This window comes from Salvelinus alpinus, chromosome 38, assembly GCF_045679555.1.
Source record: "Salvelinus alpinus chromosome 38, SLU_Salpinus.1, whole genome shotgun sequence".
NCBI classification, from domain to species: Eukaryota; Metazoa; Chordata; class Actinopteri; order Salmoniformes; family Salmonidae; genus Salvelinus; species Salvelinus alpinus.
Genome location: NC_092123.1, coordinates 6,220,733 through 6,243,928, shown reverse-complemented (window position 1 = coordinate 6,243,928; position 23,196 = coordinate 6,220,733). Strand labels below are relative to the sequence as shown.

Here is a 23,196-nt window from a genome sequence, read left to right as displayed (position 1 = left end):
CAGGTCATGACCCTACTCCCTGCGGGTCTCAGGGGGAGTTGGGATATGCAAGAAAACAACACATTTCCATTACAGACCTGTGTGTAACAGGACAAATATAAGCACCCTCCAAATGTTTATTTTAATTACATTGGTAACCAGTTTATAATAGCAATAAGGCACCTCGGGGGTTTGTAGTACATAGCTAATATACCACGGCTAAGGGCTACATCCAGGCACTCTGCGTTGTGTCGTGCTTAAGAACAGCCCTTAGCCGTGGTATATTGGCCATATACCACACCCCCTCAGGCCTTATTGCTTAATTAGTACACCATGATCAAATCAAGTGGTTTCTTACTTATAGTGCAGTGCATGTATGCCTCCTTTTTGCCTTTGATTGACAGATGCACAGCTGCTGACCATAATGACCAAAGAGGAGAATGACTTTGTCTCTGGCTACATGGCAGACAACCCTCTCATCACCAGTAGGGTGTGGCTCGGCATGGACCTGGACAAACAAGGTAAACTGACCTGACCAGTACAATATGATAGGCTTGTTACTTATTACTGTATACGGATGTTATGAGACATATTTATATTGGACAGTATGCTCCATCCTAGGAAGTTCTGTGTGCATTCATTTGGAAAGTCAGGCACTTTAAAATACATACAAATTCTACATGCCAATACAGTACATTATACTCAAATAAAGTAGTCTATTTTAACTCAGAATAGAATCAGTAATGCTTCTGTGTTTCCTCTGTCTTCCAGGTCAGCCAGTGGGCTGGGTGGACGGTTCCTCCCTGGCCTTCTCTAACTGGGAGACCAAGGGTTCTGCTAGTGGGGTGAAGACAGCGACCCAGCAGAACTCTTGTGCTGTCATGGTGTCTGCAGACGGAGGCATCTGGAGCAGAGTCAGCTGCAAGGACAGCCACAGCCGCATCGTCTGCAAAGTACCCGCACGTGAGTACTAAAGTGCAATGGTTCACCAGTCCCAACTCATACATACTTATTTTTACTATGTGGATAGCAGCATGCTCTGATGACCGCTCCAAGCTATTGCATGTAACAAGAGTTGATTGTATATGGCTCATAGATTTCCCCGGCTTCGCTATGGTTATTATATATTTGTAAACATTGATGTGCTTGAAACAGGGACCTTCTTTGCCAGTTTGGAGATGTGTTTCTGATGGGCTGTGTTGCCTCTAGGGTCAGGGAACGTCCCGGTGGCTCTGGTCTTCTTCCTGGTCGTCCTCACCGCCCTCCTGGCGGCCATCGGCTTCGTCGTTTATAAGAAGAGCAAGGCCAGATTCAACTCCACCGTGCGCTACAGGAGAACCATTGATGATGCTGACAGCACTAGTATTATAGATGCAGAGTGAGACTTGTCTTGGCTTCTATCTATGCAGCTTAAAGAAGCAGTTATTTGCCTACATTATTCAGTATGGAAATATTATTCTGCAGCAAACTGAAACCTGGCTGCCTTTTTATTTTAAAAGACAACTTTATTTATTTGTATAAATTCCCAAGCAGGCTTTTTTTTTAGCATTTTCTGTGACATTGTAAATATTGGCAAAAGGATTTTGAAAATCCCCAAACTAGCATTTTTTTAATTATTTTTTTTACCTAATGTTTTAATGAACTTTACACTGATTATTTTAGAGAAAGAGCTGCCACATTGAGCAGTTGCTGCAGTGTTGATGGACTTTGGGTTGACAGAAAAGTCACTGGAAACGTGATGCTTGTTGTCAGGGTATTTTTCCTTCTCGTAAGCACTGATGTTTTTCTGTGTTCACTCTTTGTGATTATTTTGTAATGGAGGAAGACGTACTTTTCACTGATGGTCATCGACGAAGGAACAACTGCATCATGGCACTTTCATTAACAGAACTATAATCTTTATTAGCGTGACATATTTTCATCATTTTTTAAATTATTTAAGGTCTAATACTGGTACTCTAGCTAATGCAGTCCAACACACACTTCCTTAGACAATTTGGCTAGTGGCATGCGTTCTCATTTGCCATTTGGCCATTTCAACGACATGCAATTCATCCCAACTGTAAATGCCTTAGGTGCATTCTCTTTGTCATTATGACTATAACCTTCCTCTCCTATGCACTCAAACTACTGAGAACATTTGCACTTTAAATTGAAACGTTTTATCGTGAATAATGCCTTAGCAGTTGTTTCTGCCACGTTCAAGCACAATAGTTGTCTTGTTTGGGAGTTGAAGTTTTAGGGGTGTTAATTTGGGGTTAATGTTTTCAAAGGTCGCTGCTTGCTGAGGCCTCAAACTGCACACACAGCTGCTGTAAATGCTTTGTAAATATTTCAATTGTCTTTTTTTTTTGATTGAGAATCTAAGCCAAAGATGTTTTTTGAATCTTGTCTATGTCGATAACCTGGACATTCCTCTGGACTTTATTTGGCTCTGCCTTGCAACAATGCTTGTTAACTAGGATTACCATTCCGAAAATGTTCAAGAGTATCTTCATATCTACATTTGTCCCAAGCAGACCATCCACTCCTCTGGTCAAATATGGAAATAGAAATGGTCTTCCAATAAAATAGGTTTGTCTTTAGGGGCTGGGTCCTGTCATTTTTGTTGTTGAGGACGTGGGTATCACTTACCTACCACAATAACTCGTATGAACTTTGTTTGGAGGCAAGGACAGAGGACACAAGGAATCGAGAAAGGAATAATTAAGCTCTGTAATTCTGCAGAGGAGCTTCCCTAATTCAAGGCGCTACAGAGCTGCTCTACAACTTGGGATTGAATCCTTGAATCAATCAAGGGTTGCGTTCCCCTGCTCAGACATTGCATGCGTCAACCAATCGTTCCGTGCCACATCAACTGTGTAGCCGGGCACCAGACTGCTAGAACATGTGGTTAGCCGATACGTGAAAACCCTATCCAGGCATGGAAGATCTGGTATTCGTCCACAACATCTGAGCAGAGGAACACGACCTTGTGATGAGGGAAGCTGATTTAAAACTGAACTAATGTGATTGGTTGGATGAAAGCTCAGTGGGCAGATTATACAGATGCGTGTAGAAAAAATAAAAGGCTTACGGTTGGTAGGGCATTACATACAGGTTGCGACCTGCAAAGTTACTTGTTTCCAACCATACCAAACATTATAAACGAATTACATGTCTAATCTTCTAACCTAACTTTGATTGAACAGCTTCAAACCTGTTAACGCAGATTGTGCCATCCACAAGGCACTGGGAAAGGGACCAGGTCACAGGTTCAAATCTTGTCAATAACACTTCACAAAAAAAGTTTATGGGAGATTGTCAATTGATTTTGCTCAACTACCTGGTCCAGGAAACAAATGCACTTTAATGAAATGAGACAACGCCACCAGCACATGCAAATTACATTTACAGGAGGAATCCCAAAATGTATAAAGTGGTAAAAACAAATGTAGCTAGTTGTGCCAGACATTTTTATAAAGATGACTAGTGTACCGTTTAAACGTGTGCATGCTTTTAGCCTTAAAAAATATACAAAATTCTGAAGGAGGTGAGGCAGATTACAAAACTCTTCTCAGTAGGATACACCCAAGTATCCTCGTCTAGAGGAGGCTACTGAGGAGCAAATTCCTCCATTCACCTATTAACAAATTGCCACTTCTACATATGGCGACCACTTACCGGGTCACAGAGAAGAGCGTTTACCTCAATTGAGAATCTTCCTGCCATAAAGGTTTTTGAGCAACAGTTGTTGAAATTGCTTACACATTAACAGATTTCTAACCCTACTTCCTATATTAACTTCATTGTCCTTGTTCAGTTTTGTTGAATGAAATGTTGCCTGCAAACACATGTACATTCAAAACTTTATTGCAATAATTAAATGAAAACAAGTTTTAGGGTCAAGCAAAATAGCATTTTCATACCGCAGACATTGAAAACGGACAAAACCAGAACTGTCAATTATTCAGCTGTAAAAAGTAAAGTTGTCACTTTCTTTAACATCTTTTTTTTTTTTACTTCAAAAAGGAAAAGAAACAGTAAAGGGAATCATTTGCCACTTGATATATTCTTCCCTAAACAGCCCTTTCCTTTCTCCCAACCTGCTAAACTAATGAACCAGTGTCATGTTCAGGATCTTTTTTTTTTTTTTACACAATATCTCACCACGGTGGCCAGATCTGCTTTTGTAGATCAGTAAACATTTAAAGCACTCGTGGTATAACAGTTCAAAAAGACATCTTGAATTTTAACAGAATAAAGCGCACTCAAATCTGGAGACCTAAAGGAAGATGAAATTAACAAAGGGGGGGGGGGGGGGGGGTATAAAGACAGTCTGCATATTTATGACATCGTTACCTCTACGTCAGGAGTGACTTCCCATCTACTTGGCGTTGGCTTAAAAAAAAAATCTCACAAGCCATTGCACTCAGTAAAATCACATGAGATGAAACAGAGCAACAGAATGGGTTGCTACTGGCAGGTGACTCCAATTCCTCTGCTTCCCCCCCCATCTATTTTTCCTTATCCCCTTTGCTCTTTCTTTCGGTCAATTGTACTCCTCTTCCAGGTCTTCATCGAGGTCACAGAAATCGATTGACGGCCGGGTATCAACCACCTCTTCGTCCGATTCCCCATAAGAGCCTGCAGCGGAGGCAAAAATGATCAGTCAATTCGGACACTAGTTTATTAGCAGTCTATTACATTATTTATTTTTTAATAAACAGCTGCAAAAAGTATCTTTTAGTTTAGAACGTGTTCAAAGGTAAAATAGTAAGACCATTTAATTGTCAGTGATGAATACTGCAGTGCACACCATGATATCAAACCATCTAATAACCTCTACTGAGAGGACCTTGTGCATAGCTAACTGAAGGGTAATTATTCACAGAAGTGTTGCCGGGCAACAAAAATATGTGCAGAGCTCATCATGCTACGTGTGGAAATGCATTTGTACTTTCACACGTATGGGCCTTTAACATCAGAGAACGTCAATATAATCAAATACTTACCCATCAATTCAGTAACAGTGGTGGTGGTGGTGGGGGGGGGGGGGGGGTAGTTTGACTAACAGCCTCATATCAAGTTACCAAAACGTGTACACAGCATTGGGGAGAAATTATTCAAGAACGTACTTTCAAGATTGTCCATGTGTTCGTGAAGGGTTCTTGCCAGGTTGAAAAACTGAGCGAAAGAGGGGGAAAATATTTGTTTCTTTTAAACACTGAATCCTACTACATTTGAATTAAGTATTTCCCCCCCAATACAATAGTAAGTGAATTATGCGGCCAAAGAAGAACCTGGGGCTTAACATTCAAAATGACTTCTCTGCGCCCAGTGTAAATGAATGAGGTTTACAATTTGTTTTGCATGGTGTCGACTGCAGGCTCTTACCCCGGCGTCGTTGGCAGCTCCCAGCACATCAGAGAACCTCTGCTCACACAGGTGAAGCAACACCACCAGGTAAAGGCCACAACTGATGAACTCATACTCAGACTGGACGGAAAGGGAAAGAAAGTAAGGAAGCGATCACTTAAAACTGCAGATATGCGTTAAGCTCAAGTTAAGACTGGGTCCTAGGAGGTTAAACCTTAAAGTTTTACGGAACAGTTGTTTTTAGTGTCCCATTCTGGTATTCTACAGTTGAAAGAGCAGCACAGGAGTGATTTTCTGCGGAACGTTTCCCCCATTCACAGTCTAACAGTTAGATAATGGCTGACTAGGAGATGACTGTCTGGGGTTAACTGAACGTCCCCTCACCTTCTCATGTGTCCTGTGTAGCTCGTTGATGTCAAAGTTCTCAATGTTCAGGTGCAGCTTTTCTTTGCACAGCTCACACGTGGTGATGGCATCCAGATTAGTGCCTGGACAAGAGTGAAAGACGGCAAGAACGTACGATAAATGCATAATACACCGAGGGGAAGAAATCATTTGTTGAGGTCAGAGAGGAAAATAAATCTTACCAGAGCTGATTTTGGAACGCAGCCACTTCTTGATGCAGTCCTGGTGAACATACTGCAGACTGCCTGTGCAGCGGCAGGGCTCGATCAGAGGGTTGGAGGGAGACTCCTCACCCATTTGGCAAATACGACACAGGTCCCCTTCCTCCTCGTCAGAGTCCTCCAACAGCAGGCTACAGGGGAGAGAGAATGGTTGATAACTGTAAATAAACCTTTCAAATCAGAGAAAAATTACTGAGTAAAATAATTAAAGCGGTGGTCCATCCAAAAGAGGCATTTGAATGACAAGACGAGCGTGGCCACAATAAAGACGATGGACAACACATGGACAGTGCTATGTACAACAGGGGGTGGGACACAATAAGCATGCAGGTTCAGCCCACTCCCCAGTCAGCATCCCCACCTCTCCTGGATCTTCCTCAGTCTCTCAGGGTCTCTGGAGGAGGTGGGCTTCTCCTGGCCCTCCGGTTGGCTCCTGGCGGCACCTGTCATGTCCACGGCGATCATGACGTTGTCGTGGACGCGGAACAGCGGGTTGCTCATGAACCTCGCCAAACGCTGACTACTCCCCGCCATGTCTCTCAACTCCTCCTGTAGGGCGGCGCTAGCACCCATCACCCCAGAGGCTGCCGCCGCAACTTCCTCTTCGTCTTCCTCATCATCCTCATCTTCGTCAGCCTTGGCCTCGGGGGTGTCTCTCCTCCTGAGGGGGAACTGGGTACCACGGTAATCTTCGTCGGCGCCAGACGCCAGGCGAGCACTTTCGTCCCGTCCTTCTCTTCTACGGCGGGAGAAGAGAGGAGTGCAGCGGGTCTGGATGGAAGACGACAGCCAGGAGGAACCTGAAGTACTACTACTACTTCCAACACCAGTAGTGCTGCCCCCTCTCCAGGCCTCCAGGCCAGACTGGGGCTCCGGGGCACGCTGGGTCTGGCCCTCCTGGACCGGGGACAGGCCCTGTCTGCGACGCCTCAGGAAGGCAAAGGCCTGGGCCGCGTCAGAGCCTCTGGGAACAGGTTCCACGCTCACGGGTCGGACGCTCTCCTCACTGGTAGCCACGGGTGCGTGGCTGGGGCCTTCTCCAAAGACAGGGCTGTCCTCGGCTGAGTCGAAGGAGCGGGAGGCGGAGCCAGAGCTGGAGCCGCTGGAGTCCTGGCTGGAGCGCCGAGAGAAGAGGCGGGAGAGGAGACGGCGGGTGGAGCGACGACCATCGGATGCCTCGCCACCCTCCGGGGTTGTCCTGGGGGTGGCGGTTGACGCGGAGGGAGGGTGGCTGGAGTCCCGGGCCTCCCGTCTTGCTGAGGGGGTTGTGTACCAAGAGGGGCGAGAGGAGACGGAGACTCCTAGAGTGGGCTCTGGGCTCTCAGTGGGCTCCTTGGTGGTGCGGAGGGTAGAGGTGGTCAGGGAGTGGCCGGTGGTCCGGGAGGTGGTGGAGTCTCGGGCCAGTGGGGAGCGCTGGTAGGTGGAAGAGAGGTGGCGGCTGAGGGAGCTGCTCTCCCTGCTAGAGGAAGAGTAGAGGGCCTCCTTGGGCCGTGCCCCCTGGGCATAGGTGGAGGTCACACGGTCTGGCCGGTCTAAAACAAACATGTCCACATTAGCGGTTGCATGCGTGTCAGTATTATGTTTGCGTGCGAGTATGTAGCGGTTTCAGTTTTATGATTGAATGTGTGCGTAAATGTGTCAATAGATTTGTAAGTCAACGCAAACAAATGAGTCACTATATGTGCGTGTGAGAACGTACACAGGGATGAGCCGAGTCCAGAGCTTCTATAGCTGCTGTCAGCCACACTGGACAGACTCCTCCCCTCAGTCCTCTTCTCCAGCTCCCTTCTGGACCACAGGGGCTCTGAGGAGGAAGAGGAGGATGAAGAGGAGGAGGAGGATGACGACCTGGACAGAGGCCGGTACGACTTCCACGATGACAAATCTAAACACAAGGTGCCAGTTTGTTATTCAGCTGCATGATGGAAAAGATAAGTTGGCTAAACCACGAAGGATTTAGGAATCATTAAGATGCTTAATCAATGTCATAAGTATAACGGAAGATTTAATATCATTATTATCACTCAAAGCAATGGTCATGATTTTATGCATGATTATCACAAGACCTGCATTCATCAAGTGTATGGAAACTAACAGCAGTATACTTAAAGGAAAAGTTCACTTAAAAAAACATTTGCCAGGTATTTTCATACATTAAAAAGGGCTCAAGGAAAGATACCGAAAACATTTGTAACTCTTGAACCAGGGGTCAGATACCAGAGTCTCTGCTGAGGACACTGCTGGAGTAGGAGGAGCCAGTCACAGAGGAGGAGGGGCTTCTTGTATATGCAGCTCTGTTGGTATAGGACAGTTTGGCCCGTTTGGTATCCCCATCATCAGTTGTGTTGCTGAGAAGTCCTGAGTACGTCCCCAGTCTTCGCTCTGAATCAGTCTGATAAAACAACGCACAGAATACCATCACATGAATCAAAATGGGCTTGAACGGCACTTTGAACTTTAAACTTGGCACTGTGCATCAGTAATATCACTATCAAAACCTAAAAGGCAAACTGTTTAATCCTCAAGTCTATTGACACACGTGTAATCTAAGTAACAATTTAAAACAAATCCCCATCAAAACCTGTCAGTTTATGTTAGCGACAGCATTGGCTGCATCTCAATCCACCGCATCCGCCAATGTCGCCCTTCCGCATCTGCGGTGGAAGGTGACAGAGCTCAGCGGTGTTCGTCAGACCATGAGACATCCCGAAAAAAGGGTTTAAAAAATTTAATAATAACATCTTAAAAACGGTCTTCTCACAAAACGTAGCGTCCAAACTAAGGGAGACTCAAACGATGGTGTTCTCAGTTTTGCTCTACGCCCCCCATGAGTGCCACAAGACTCATCTGAAGGTAAAAAAATGAAATAACAATTTCCCAAGCTCTCTTATATCTCCTAGATATAGGACAGGCACTTCAGAACCTTAATCCTTATGATAAATATTTTTTGACTGTCTTTTGCCATGTATAAAAAAAAATTATTCAATTTGTTTCTATGGGCTATAATAGTATAGGCCAAATTCTATATTTTATCCAATCTTTTTTTTTTTTTTTGATAGCTAAAGGGGTCCTAAAATTCTAAATCAAATAGCTAAATGATTCACGGTATGACCATGTTAAAACAATTCCATATATTAGCTTAGTGCCCTAATGAACAAGATCCCATTCTATCGTGAGTTTACCAGTTTGCTGCGGCTGCTCAGTGAGGACTCAGCCCAGGAGCGATCGTAGGAGACAGAGGAGGTAGTCAGAGGGGATTTCCAGCTGGAGTGGCAGCTGTCAGAGCTACTGTAGTTCCTGGTCGAGCTGAGGAACCGAGAGCTCTGAGACACCAGGAGCGTGAAAACACAGGGGGTCAGCGCAAGTCAATACATAGAGAAATGTATGGGTAGCTGACATGATACAAATCCAAGATCACCACAAACAGGAAAAGAGTGGGAAAACAGACCATATCAAAGCAGTGTTTCCCCTAGGATTTACATCAGCAGCGATGGCAAAGTTAGCATTGTAGTGGGCGTGGCCAATGGCATAAGACCAAAAATTGTAAAGGCCCTCTCAAAGACAATTTAGCTGTAAAAAAAATACAATTAAAAAATCATATACACACACTAAAAATGATATCCTCAAAGTTATTTTCTTACCATTCTACACATTGACATTGGGGCCGAGATAAATTTTTTATTTTTAAAGCTAATTTCCTGCAATTCTACACATTTTGCCATGGCTTCTGCCGTGTCCTTAAACTAGCAGAGCGACTCAAAATCAATGGGTGCCCCTATTTTTTGGAGTTGCGGCAACGATTTAGCAGCGGAGGCTAACACTGCTAAATGAATATAGGAGAAACACTGCAAAGCATTTGTATAAATCTCCTTGTACCAATTATTCCTACATTCTTGCATGCTAGCTAGATAATTATAATGGCATAATATTTCACAAAGTACTCCAAAATGTTAACAGCCTTCTGTAATTCTACTTAAAGATGTTTGCAAATGTGTCAATTAAGGCACTTGTTTATTGTGCATTTGAGCTGGGCCAAGGACTCTTCTGGAAGAGTAGTCAAATAGACAGACAGCCCAGTAGTAACTTTATCTAATGGCACAGTCCCTGACAGGACAGGCGGGCTGAAAAACACACGGGCAGGAATCTAGGCTGGCCTATAAAAAGCCCCAGCTAAAGTACACAGATACCTTCTCTGCTTCTGAACATGGCTAGCTAACCAAATAGAGAAGAGGACTGGAACCAAGAAGCAGAGCAAGACAGTCCCTTAGACAGTTAGATGGCAGCAAAGAAAGCCTGATTCTTGGGGGGAGAAAATAATGACCCACACGACTGCATTTAGTTTAAAGAGAACATTGGTTTTCATGAAAACAGGCTAAACTTGTCCCAAATGGCTAGTCTTATCCTTCCTTTATAAACATATTTGAAGTGTTCTTATTATTAACCGGCAACATTTTTGGAACACGAAATGACATTTAGGGTCAGCAAATGTATGTAACTAGCCACTTTCTCCCTCTCATACGGTGTTCAGTTCAGTACCTGGTGGTCGAGGTCAGGTTTAAGGGGCGTGGCCCTGGTGAATCGATCACTGTTCAGGACACTGGATCTTCCATAGAGCCTGCTGGATCCCAGGGAGGAGGGGGAAGAGGATGAAGAATAAGACGACGTGGTGCTGGACACCGTAAAGGGCAGCCGACGAGGCTTAGAATCCATCACTGATTGGCTGTGGAAAGACATTAGAAAAGCCAAGATGTAAGAAAATGCTTAATCAAACATTGTACAAAGAAGTGGAGTACAGTTAGGCTTAGACATAGTCCAGTGTTATCTAGTACACAAGCACTAGACTGATGTAAGCTACAGCAGGGGTTCCCAAACCTGTTCCACTCAACCCCCCTTCCAGCACTGAACATCTCGTGTCCCCCATGCGCGCTCCACATCTATTTCTATGGGCACAAGCACTGGTCATGACACCAACTGTTCACATCCCTTGTTGGCAGCTAGAACATTTCAGTTTAACCTTTACCGAACCTCAACCCCGTATCCGGGATCACCCCCCACCCCCCACACACTGATTAGCATAGATAGCATAGCTTCAGAAGTAGATAGTAGCATCTAAATATCATTAAATCACAAGTCCAAGACACCAGATGAAAGATACAGATCTTGTGAATAAAGCCACCATTTCAGATTTTTAAAATGTTTTACAGGGAAGACAAAATATGTAAATCTATTAGCTAAACACGTTAGCAAAATACACCACTATTCTAACTCCATCAGTTTCTTACTCCTTCAGGTGCTATCACCAATTCGGCTCAACTAAGATATTGATATCCACTAACCAAGAAAAAACCTCTTCAGATGACAGTCTGATAACATATTCATGGTATAGGATAGTTTTTGTTAGAAAAAAGTGCATATTTCAGGTAGAAATCACAGTTTACAATTGCACCGACCATCGCAAATCGACTAGAATTACTAGATAGAGCAACGTGTATGACCAATTTACTCATCATAAAACATTTCATAAGAATAGACAAAGCATAGCAATGGAAAGACCCAGATCTTGTGATTCCAGACAATATTTCAGATTTTCTAAGCGTTTTACAGCGAAAACACAATAAATCGATAAGTTAGCATACTACATGTGAAAACGTTACCAGAGCATCGATTCCAGCCAAAGAGCGCTATAACGTAATCACCGCCAAAAGATATTAATTTTTTCACTAACCTTCTCAGAATTCTTCCGATGACACTCCTGTAACATCATTTTACAACATACATATACAGTTTGTTCGAAAAGGTGCATATTTAGCCATACAAAACCGTGGTTACACAATGAAAATACTAGGAAATCAAGCCTCAATATGTCTGACGTCATCTATCAGAGTGATCTAGTTTAATTAAAAGCTAATCATATACTTGACTAAAAAATACAGGGTTGACAGGAATCGAAAGACAAATTAGTTCTTAATGCAACCGCTGATTTACATTTTTAAAATTATCCTTACTTTTCAATACAGGGTTGGCCAAGTGAAGCTATACAAAACAAAATGGCGATGTATGCGTTTAAAATATTTCGACAGAAACACGGTTTATCATATTAAATATTGCTTACTTTGAGCTGATCTTCCATCATATTCTTGGGCAATGTATCCTTTCTATGTTATAAACGTCTTTTGGTCGATAGATGTCCTCTGTCCTTCGAAATGTCCACTAACAACGACCGAGACCGCGAAACGTTCCCAAAGCTAGAAAGTGCACGACAAAGAAATTCCTCAGAATCGCACTAAACGGATATAAATTGCTATAAAACGGTTTAAATTAACTACCTTATGATGTTTCTAAGTCCTATATCGAATTAAATTACAGACGGATACATTTCAAGTTGATAACCGAGCCTGTGAAAATGGCGTCCGGAGGTCCCATCCTGCGTAAGGGCTTGCGTCGAAAGGGGGGCTACTCTCACTCCTTGGTGTTTTATAACCTCTGAGAGCTACCTAGAAGGCCCATTCCACTTCTCATTGGTTACTGACATCCAGGGGAAGGCGGGTGCAGTTCGTGTCGTGCCATAGGATAGACAGAGACCTTAAAAACTGATCTGAAACCAGAGCTTCGCTCTCAGACCTTTCACTGTCTGTCATGGATTTCGCTGTAGAAATTTTTCTGGGTCACCCACAGACATAATTTCAACGTTGTATGAAACTAGAAGGTGTTTTCTATCCAATATAATTAATAATATGCATATTGTACGAGCAAGAATTGAGTACTAGGCAGTTTAATTTGGAGACGACAAAATGCTAATTCGGAACAGCACCCCCTGTAGTCGCAAGAAGTTTTAAGCTCATTTTCTTGCAATTCCACACATGTTGCCTTGTCTTCATGTGATATTTGAGTGACAAACATTACAATCTAGCAACAAACAAAAAAAATCTATAATAATTTTAAAAAAAAGAGTTGACATGGGCTAGTTGATCTGCACATTTCTGACAAACTATAAAATAGCTCTATGGTATTTGTATTTATTATGGATCCCCATTAGCTGCCAAGGCAGCAGCTACTCTTCCTGGAGCCAAGCAAAATTAAGGCAGTTAGACTTTCTTTCCCCTCCCCAATTTCTCTCGTCTCATCGCTGCAACTCCAACTGGCTCGGGAGGAGGCGAAGGTCGAGTCATGCGTCCTCGGAAACATGCCCCACCAAACCGCACTTCTTAACACCCAACTGCTTAACCCGGAAGCCAGCCGCACCAATGTGTCGGAGGAAACACTGTAAACCTGACAACCGAGGTCAGCCTGCAGGCGCCCAGCCCGCCACGAGGCGGCGCTAGAGCGCGATGAGCCAAGGCAAGCCGCCCCGGCCAAACCCTCCCCTAACCCGGACGACGCTGGGCTAATTGTGCGCCGCCCTACGGGACTCCCGGGCACAGCCGGTTGTAATACAACCCGGGATCAAACCCGGGTCTGTAGTGACACCTCTAGCACTGTCTTAGACCACTGCGCCACTCGGGAGGCAGCAGCTATTCATTTTTAAAAACATCACAATACAGATTTCACAACATATTAAGTGTATGCAATGACAAGAGGAAAACTGATTATGCAATACCCAATTTCGAAATTGCACCTTGTGCATTCTACTATTACAACCTTTAAGAGTAAGTTGAAAACCTTACTGAGTTACTTAAAATAAAAATACATAAAGTGGGAACCATTGGTCTCCAGTACTCCATATCAGTGCTCAATCAATATACATAACTCAATAGGAGTCCAATGTCCTGACCCAACCCTACTTATTGCTAAAACCTTCGGTGCCGGTTCCACCCAACCCTTAGGTAAACGTGATTTAACGACAACAAGATAAGACGAGATAGACCTAGCTGCGTTTTGTAACTGCAATCGTAAAGGCCAGACTGAAGAGTCAGGGAATCTCCCAATCTGATAAGAACCCAACAGTCAGGAGAAGGGGGTGGCTGTTCGCTGAGGCAGCAGAAGGGTGACAGTGTACAAGACAGACAGTCAAACTGTTCAGAAGCAGCAGCTTCTTGGCACCTAACCCCCACACCTGTCCTTGGATCACAATCACTCTTTTTGCATCCCAAATGGCACCCTAGTCAGTGCACTACATAGGCATTAGGGTGCCATTTGGCACACATTGTCACAGCCATTTGATGGTGACATTTCCTGAGGAATGAGAGAGCAGCAGGGGGGCTGTGCAGGCCAGGTCAGGCCTTGCATCACACAAGAGTCACTGCAGGGTAATTTATTAAAAAGGTGCATTCCTCTGGTTTACATGGATCACAGCACCCATATGGAGGAGAACCAGAGAGAAGAAACCTGTCCATCTCCTTACAAAGCCCAACCCCCTACTCAACTGTTTGAGAAAGGAACCTAACAGTAAACTTCACAAATGTCTGTGTTTATTGCACCTAGGCTATCACCTTTGGTAGCCTACAGTTGTGGCTTAGAAATACTATTTTAATCAATTATATTTATGTTCCTAATTTAGCCCAGTGCGATTGTGGCTTCTCTCAATCACACTCATGAGGCATGTGTGGTGCTAAACTTAACCATCAGGAATGCCGAGTGAACTAATAATATTTATTTGCACAATAGTAACACGTTCAGTCAAGCTCTGCAAAACTGGAAGAGTGAATTTTAAAATTCGGCCACAGAAGTTCAGTTTTTTTCAAAAACTGAGAATATGGTTTGGCTGCTCTTCCTGATTCAGACAAGGCCATGGATGCATTGGCTGTTTCTCTACCAGTCTAGGCCAGTTATTTTTCCTTCTCCATCTACCAGATTTGCTGCAATAAACTATAGTTAGGTACCTTTGCATAGATTGACAGAACAAGACATGTCTTATTAATGCAACAGTTGAGGAAACCAGTGACACCTTAGCATCTGTCATGAATTGCAAGCTAGCCAACAATAGCTTCATGGCTAACGTTAGGTAGCTGACTACTGTAACTAAAATGCTACCCAAATGACCGAACCGACCTTTCAAAATGTCTGGCAGTTTCCAAGAAAGAGTTCACGTTTCCTTTTGCTGACCAGATGTCGAATGAGCTTGTCAGCTAGCTACCTACCGTTAGCAATACTCATGGCCATGTAAGCATGAAACATGCATGATATCAAAGCCACACTGTCTGGGGCTAGCTAGTCAAGATAGCCACCCAAACGTGTTGTTGGCACGGCTTCGAAGTTCAAAATGGATGAAGAAAAACCGCTTGCTAGCAAACGTTAACTACTTGGCTAAATAGCTAGTTAACGGTAGCCCACGACCACAAAGCATGCTAGGGCTACAGTTGCTAACTACCATCCTAGAACTAGAAACCACTCGCAACTTCTAGAATAGAAACGACTCGATTGAGGACATGTCAGTCATATCCACAAATAGGGCATTTACGGTCAAGACATCGAGACACAAAAGAAAGTGAATGCGGTGGTTTAGGTGGTTAACGTTAGATAGCAAACGGTAGGCCTTTTGTTATGCTGCTGCTGTTGTTGATCATCCGTCCTGACATAACGTTACAAAGTTAGCTAATCAATTTCTTATATCAAAGGAATCCCTTTATCCGTTGCCAAATTGAAATGTAAAACAATGTCGCTGGCTACAGCTAGAAACATCACGGATAAGGTGCTAACTTCGTGCAAAAGCAGCACACTCACCTTTGCTTCCAAGCTTAGCTGCATTCGATGATGACGGTGTCTGTGTGTTGATATAGAGGTCATGTGATTTACAATGCAATCAGACACCCAGAGAAGTACGTACAACTCGGGATGGTGATGGACAATGTACTCCAGCCAATAGAATATGAAAGACTGTACTTGTTCCCGCCCCTCCTTTAATTGACGGTTGAGAATTATGATTGAAAGTACATTTACATTTACATTTAAGTCATTTAGCAGACGCTCTTATCCAGAGCGACTTACAAAGTACAGTATGATTGTGATGGTAATGAATTGATGATGATGTTGGTGAGTTAAGATTGAAAGTATGATTGTGATAATACACTGAACACAAATATAAACGCAACATGTAAAGTGTTGGTCCCATGTTTCATGAACTGAAATAAAAGACCACAAAAATGTTCCATACCACAAAAAGCTTATTTCTCTAAAATGTTGTGCACAAATTTGTTTACATCCCTGTTATTGAGCATTTCGACTTTGCCAAGATAATTCATTCACCTGACCGTTTTGCTGATGTCAACATTGTGAACAGAGTGCCCCATGGTGGGGTTATGGTATGGGCAGGCATAAGCTAAGGACAATGAACACAATTGCATTTTATCAATGGCAATTTGAATGCACAGAGATACTGTGATGAGATCATGTCGTGCCATTCATCCACTGATATCACCTCATGTTTCAGCATGATAATGGACGACCCCATGTCACAAGGATTCTTGGAAGCTGAAAATGTCCCAGTTCTTCCATGACCTGAATACTCACCAGACATGTCACCCAATGAGCATGTTTGGGATGCTCTGGATTGACGTGTTCAACAGCGTGTTCCAGTTCCTGCCAATATCCAGCAACTTCGCATAGCCATTGAAGTGCAGTGGGACAACATTCCACAGGCCATAATCAACAACTCTATGCAAAGGAGATGTGTCGTGCTGCATGAGACAAATGGTGGCTACACCAGATACAGACTGGTTTTCTGATCCACGCCCCTACCTTTTTTAAGGTACCTGTGACCAACGGATGCATATCTGTATTACCAGTCATGTGAAATCCATAGATTAGGGCCTAATGAATTTATTTCAATTTACTTATTTCCTTATGTGAACTGTAACTCAGTAAAATCTTTGAAATTGTTGCATGTTGTGTTTATATTTATGTTCAGTATAAACACACAACTATCTGGTTGTTTTTGTTCAAAACAGTTTTGCAATGGTCAATAGTCTCAACAGAATCAACTTATATGTGAGGATGGCTATTTTCCGTCCTCCTCTTTAGTTCGAACAGAGAGGATGAAAAACCTTCTAATACATATCTATATTTTATTATACAGTATATGATATAATAACCTACTTTGGTTCAAACTGTAATATATATAATTCATAATATATGTCTCAAACCCAGCTGGTTCTGGTAAAAAAAATAAAAAACGTCCCCAAAAGCAGATTTTTATTTTTTTAATAATTTACATCCATCCTCCTCGACTTCACAAGTCTAAAGAAGCCACTGATGATGATGATGATGGCGATTATGATGAAGGAGTCTATATGGATACATACTGAGCTAAGTGTTCTGACAGTTGCTAATTTACCATTGATGATTCAGGCAGCGATTGCTACTACATCTCATGCCTCCCTAATTTAATTGGGGTGGCCAGTAGCCTAGTGGTTAAGTGTGTTGGGCCAGTAACCGAATGGTTGCTGGTTTGAATCCCTGAGACGGCAAGGTAGACAAATCTGCCATTATACCCTTGAGCAAGGCAAGTAACCCCCAACAACTGCTCCCTGGGTGCCGGTTATGTGAAAGTTGATTAAGGGAGCCCTCAGCACCTCTCTGACTCAGAGGAGTTGGGTTAAATTTGAAACACACATTTTGGTTGAATGCATTCAGTTGTGCAACTGACTAGGTATCCCCCTTTCCCTAAATATTACGAAGTGTAGGCCTAATGATTAATGCCCTCATGATGTACAGCAGGTATCACATTGTTCATAAAGTACTGTAGTTTAGACCATTATTTTATGCTGACAATCAGAAATTGTTTTGACAACCTAAAAAAAAAACTGTAGTTATGTAGTAGATGGAGTAGCCTACCACAGCCATTGAAATAGAATCCGTAAAACGGGTTAGAGGTTCTATGGATTCTATTTCTATGATTACTAGCACCATCTTTGTCCACATACACTCATGAGCTGTTCATAGGGATAGACACTAGGGGGCGCATCATCTAACATTTGAATCCAACCACCTTGTAAAACAGATTGGGCTCTTCTATTATTTGGATGTTACAGGCATGTTTGTTTTGTCACCAAGGTAATTAATGCCTTTGCCAACAGCTCTAATGAGCTTTATTTGAATAATTGACATAAAAGCTCTTGTAGACCTTCTAATGAAAAGAAGTCAAGGAAAAAATAAATCACAAGGTCAATACAGTACTTTTTTTTTAGTCATTTGCATTTATACGTTATGCATCTTTTGTACAATATGGTGCAATTCATTTAATGAATTGTTAATTAGAGTAAAGCCTCAGAATATTCCATTTAATTATGACAATTTCAGATAATTCTCTCATTCTGAGATCTGTATTATTTTCCACTTAAAATAAATACATCTCAATGTCAACATTACATTTTTGTTTTAAGAAAGTCCCACAGATGGTAAACCACGATGAGCTAAACAAGCTGGGTTGTGAACTGGAGGGTATGTGAAGGATAATGTTGGAGGTCAGAGGTCAGGTGTTGGATGGAGGAGTGAACACGGTTAACCGTATTGCTTTACAACAGATGCATATGTAGAAGCCAAGGTCAACAAGATGCTCGACCGATACACCCCCATCCACAGAGTGTGCCATTATTACTAACTCCATGGGCCGATGGCGTGGCGATCAGATCAGGTGTAAATCCAGCACAAGGCTAATAGCTTGAGATCAAGGAGAGAGTGGTGCCTTAGATTAATGGCTGACAAAAAAGGACACATGACCTAGTGTCCTGATGAAGTGCAAGGCTCGATCAAATGAGTGGCTTTGGGGTGAGCCTCAATTGTATTTCCTTGATTCCTCACATCCTCCCTCTTCGTCTACTTCTCAAAGCACACAAGGTTCCTCCCCTCTGATCTTTATTATTCCAATGCGTTTTGAGAAGGAGGCAAGGAGAGAGGACGCAAGGAACTAAGGGAATATAATTGAGATTCACCCCTAGTCTACCGTTGCGGCTGGTCTCAGCCCTTACTCTTCCATTCACGTCATCATGTGCTCTCCTCCGCCGATGTCGCTTATTGAACAACAAAATAACATTCCTTGGAGCCATTTTTCATTCATGTTTACTTTGGGGGTATCAGCAAGTATTTCAGCATAGGAACATTTTAGCTTGTGGGCATGTAGGCAAAAATATAATGTGAAGCCCAGTGAGGAAACTTGATCCACACTGCTTCAGAGACACTGAGCTGTCACTCTCAATTTCTATCTCATCGAAGAGGGTAGTGGTCTAATAGCAGGCCAAATGTCTACTTTTCAACCAAGAGAGATAACGAGAAGGGAATAGGGCTACATTTATGTTGCTTTGTCAGTTCTAATCCTGCGTAATCAATCAACCAATGTCTCACCAGACTCTCGGACATATCAAATGTTAGTTTGGTGCAAACTGCAACAAACTGTTACTGAGTTACAGAATGGTGCGCTATAGAAACACAAGCTATATTATCAGTCTCAAAGAGTGTTAGAGAGCCCTTAGACACAGACTAGCTCCAAGAATGTCTGGACTTCTCCAGCGGTGTAATCACAAAGGAATGCCCTGAGACATTTCTGCTTTTCCTCCACCACAGCCTTTTTTTCCCACGGCTGCTCCAGGTCTTGAGAATCTCTTGGCCCTCTCCTCTCACTGACTCTGTTCCTGGAGGGACACACATGAATATGCCACAAAGGGGTCCTTTATTAGAGAAGAGCACCACACGACCTCAGTCGGGGATCACAAAGGGTTTGAATATGCCTCAAGTCCGGATCACCTGAACTCGAAACATTCGCCCTGGATGATGGAACGTTATAAGCGATCCAAATAGGACATGTTGTTTCAAAGTTGCTATAACTTCAGGGACTTTTTAATTGGAAGGAATTACATAGATAGTGATTTCTTGAGAGTAAATGACTTTATACTCCATTGATAATAATCTACACATTTTAAAGAAAAATAAAATCAACCTAGAGAAACCCTATGGGATGAGAGATCTTGTTCTCAAATGAATCCTTTGAGACGCCAAGTCATTACAATTACAAAGACAATACACTAATAAAGAAGACCGCTGTAAGGTTGAAATAAAGCCACCCTGACAGCTAGGGGAGGTCCTTTCATTTCAACTTTCATTAGAAGGTTTTAATAAATCAAGCAGTCAATCACTCTTCATTACATGGAATCATAAGAAACCTTCGTCCGAGCTCAGAGGCCTTGAAAACAGTTCAATCCCTAGACATTTTTTCCCATCGTCCCCAGACACATCGTGCCAGATGTCATCTACTTTAGCCTACCCTCTCTCAGTCCTTCTCCCCTGTCTCGTCCCTGCTGCTCTTTGTTCAGATGAGCTCTGTCTGAGAGGAGCACACACACACACACGCGCACGCGCACACACGCACACACACCCACACCCACAGGAGTGATGATGTCACCGTTGTGATCATTACTGTAGTGTGTGTTGTGGCGGTGGCCTATTTTTGACCAGGCAGGCGTCATGGAGGGCAGGCCAAACGTCTGCCTCAATGCTGCTGCCTCGAGGAGCAGCGACCTGCCACCATTAATTAATACACATACAGTGACACACCACCATTAGCGCAACACAAGACTAAAGAAGCTCGGACACACAAGACTGTGTTCTGGGTCTGACACGGACGGTGAAGAGAGATTTTTTTCTGTTGTTTTTGACAAAAGCCTACAGTTGAAAAGATGTGTGAGTAAATGATATCTAAGTTCAGTCATTAGAAACTCGTCCTTCAGCAAACATCAATGAAAAATAGGCTATAGGATATTTTTGGTCTATTACAAAGCTGTGAATATCACACATCTCTCTAGTTTTACTCTTTCTATGAAGGACAACATTACAGTGGAGTAGATGGAATGGCCATCTGACTAAGAGGTGAACTCCCACATGTCCTCGGGGATCAGCCAACTGGGAAAACGTGATAGAGAAGAGACTGTAGAAATGTGTGGTAATATCCAGACAAAAGGGGAGCTGTGAAACACGAGAACGTGAGGCTCGTTTTCTGTGGGAGATGAATGTTTCTCTCTCTTCTCCAAGGCTATTTCCTTCCATGTCTGGTGTCATTCATGTGGAAACATCCTGTAAGCAAAGGACAATGTTCCCATAGTCTATTCTGCCTATGTGCTGATGAGTTTTTGTACTGTGTACGTCCAGAGAAATGCAGAGTATTTCTACATAGAGTAGAAGTTGAATGATGCACAGGAGACTGAATACTATCTAGGTTACAGACAATAATGTGAATAAGGTGTATATGTTTGAAATTAGGTGAAGTGGGCTGTGTGTGAGAAATTAATAGCCTCTCTAAGATGCATTAGAATAGTGGTATAATTAAGCTTGAAAACTAGCACAAAATGTCACAACAAAACCCTACTAGATCACAGTTTTATCTCGATTCTGAAATCCATGCCATGAAATGCCACATTTCATCCTCTTGAACACACTGTATAAAATAGGTGCATGATGGGAATAAAAACTTCAACCTGCAGAAGAATGTTATGAGCTGTTGAAAAACATGAATAAAATAAACACAGCTTTGGTGAAACAGTGTTCTAGTACAAAGAGACAGAGGAGAGACAGGAGAGGGATGGAGGAAGGGAGAGAGAGAGAGAGAGAGAGAGAGAGAGAGAGAGAGAGAGAGAGAGAGAGAGAGAGAGAGAGAGAGAGAGAGAGAGAGAGAGAGAGAGAGAGAGAGAGAGAGAGAGAAAAGTGCAATTTTCCAAAGGTGCCCGTTTTGACAGAGATATTTCTGAAGACTATATGGGTTTACAATATCCAGTGATTTAATGTTTAAAATATGTTGGCCAAACAATAACTTAAATTCCCCCTAAAGGCTCTATCAAATGAAATTAGCTTTACAAAGGTTGGCAAGCACTAAAGCTGGAAGCAAATCTCCCCGAAAATTGATCTGCTGTTCAAGGTTGTGTTTCTAACCCTCCCATGACAAACAACTATCTTATTTCTAGAGAAACAGAATAGTGCAGGGTCTTCTTTTCTTGTCTGATCCATATTCCACCAAATGTTTTCTCCATATCAATCCTGACAATGTTTTTCTTCCTCCTTTAGATAACTCACCCTTTCTTCAGATGAAGTAACATACAACATTAGCATTTAAAAAGTCATTATACCTGGCCAAAGACTGTAGAAACCGTAGAGAAGGAAATGTACTGTCTCTGTAATTCCTGTCAGATACAGTATGTTTGCCTTTCTCCAAAATGAGTACCTGCCATGTAGACAAGAGGATATGACGTAGGCAGGTTGTGGAAGTAGTGTCCTTTTAGTATGAGTAGATTATGTCATCTCTGTAGCTGAAAGCACGGTCAACCTAATGACAGATAAGACTCCCTGTCCACAAACATTCCCCACACAAACAGCGTCTATTTTTACCTCTGTCCTGCACTTGCCCAAGGTAAACACAGAGTATATCCGAAATGGCACCCTTTTCCCTAAATAGTGCATTACCTTTGATAAGAGCCCCTGTCTCTGATTGAAAGGAGTGCACTGCATAGGGAATAGTGGGCCCTGTTCAAAAGTAGTGCACTATAAAGAGAATAGGGTGCCATTTGGGAAGCATCCTTTGTCAGTTTTGAGTGCTTTTAGCAAATGGAAAACTGCTGACATCCAGTGGTATGTTTGCACACACATTTGGCCGGGTGAAGATGTGTTTTTATTTGATTCCGGGCCATTTTGCTGCTTCGCTGAGGTGATGGTGACATTTTGCCGTGATCTCATTCTCTCTGTGAAGAGATGCATCATTCTGAGGCCATGACTTGTTTCTTTACTTTCCTGGCACTAATGACTGCTTTCCCACAAAGGAAGCAGCAGCTCACCGTGTGTGTGTGTGTGTGTGTGTGTGTGTGTGTGTGTGTGTGTGTGTGTGTGTGTGTGTGTGTGTGTGTGTGTGTGTGTGTGTGTGTGTGTGTGTGTGTGTGTGTGTGTGTGTGTGTGTGTGTGTGTGTGTGTGTGTGTGTGTGTGTGTGTGTGTGTGTGTGTGTGTGTGTGTGTGTGTGTGTGTGTGTGTGTGTGCGTGTGCGTGCGTGCGTGCGTGCGTGCATGTGTGTGTGTGTGCAAATGTCTCTTTCTCTCCCTCTGTCTCTCTCTCTTTCTCTCTGTCACCGTGTCACTCTCTCTCTCCCTCCCTTTCCCTCTCTCCCTGTACGACAGCGTATGAGAGTGTGTCTGAAATAATGAGTCATTCTTTACTAGGCTGCTATCCTGATGATTGTAAATTATTTCTCTCTACTGGATTACATCATGAAACGATTACAGCCTTATTCAATCAAACCTGGAAATCTGGAAAAACCCACATTCTGCCTGT

The 23,196-nt window shown here is 43.0% G+C and overlaps 2 protein-coding genes across 5 annotated transcripts in view; one reads left to right on the top strand and one right to left on the bottom strand.

Moving 5' to 3' along the window:
• LOC139566270 (lymphocyte antigen 75-like) overlaps nucleotides 1-2,564 on the top strand; it is a 37,455-nt gene extending 34,891 nt beyond the window's left edge. For both annotated transcript variants that reach the window (XM_071387331.1, XM_071387330.1), the window contains exons 33-35: nucleotides 384-500; nucleotides 751-942; nucleotides 1,189-2,564. In XM_071387331.1, coding sequence (XP_071243432.1) covers nucleotides 384-500; nucleotides 751-942; nucleotides 1,189-1,361 — 482 coding nt within the window. In that variant the 3' untranslated portion in view covers nucleotides 1,362-2,564. The remainder of the gene's footprint in view (nucleotides 1-383; nucleotides 501-750; nucleotides 943-1,188) is intronic.
• Nucleotides 2,318-15,733, bottom strand: LOC139566271 (E3 ubiquitin-protein ligase MARCHF7-like). 3 transcript variants are annotated; one of them, XM_071387333.1, is made up of 11 exons: nucleotides 15,624-15,733; nucleotides 10,500-10,683; nucleotides 9,146-9,286; nucleotides 8,181-8,355; nucleotides 7,663-7,848; nucleotides 6,325-7,495; nucleotides 5,925-6,094; nucleotides 5,722-5,825; nucleotides 5,356-5,457; nucleotides 5,097-5,145; nucleotides 2,318-4,605 (listed from the first exon to the last, which is right to left on the bottom strand). In XM_071387333.1, exons 2-11 carry the CDS (start codon nucleotides 10,671-10,673, stop codon nucleotides 4,511-4,513), a joined length of 2,367 nt encoding a protein of 788 aa, XP_071243434.1. In that variant the 5' UTR covers nucleotides 10,674-10,683; nucleotides 15,624-15,733; the 3' UTR covers nucleotides 2,318-4,510. The 3 variants fall into 3 exon arrangements, with proteins under 3 accessions (XP_071243434.1, XP_071243433.1, XP_071243436.1); XM_071387332.1 differs by lacking the exons at nucleotides 5,097-5,145; nucleotides 15,624-15,733 and adding an exon at nucleotides 10,836-10,922; XM_071387335.1 differs by lacking the exon at nucleotides 15,624-15,733 and having other exon boundaries at nucleotides 7,663-7,767.
• Nucleotides 15,734-23,196: the final 7,463 nt, after the last annotated feature.

Excerpts from the sequence above, each read along its gene's own strand:
- LOC139566271 (XM_071387332.1), bottom strand. The coding sequence starts at position 10,897 with ATGTGGAGCGCGCATGGGGGACACGAGATGTTCAGTGCTGGAAGGGGG. Across the intron at positions 7,496-7,662 it reads TGGACTCGGCTCATCCCTGT|ACCGGCCAGACCGTGTGACC; the intron begins GTACGTTCTCAC and ends TGTTTGTTTTAG. Across the intron at positions 4,606-5,355 it reads GAGCTGCCAACGACGCCGGG|GCTCTTATGGGGAATCGGAC; the intron begins GTAAGAGCCTGC and ends CCTCCGCTGCAG.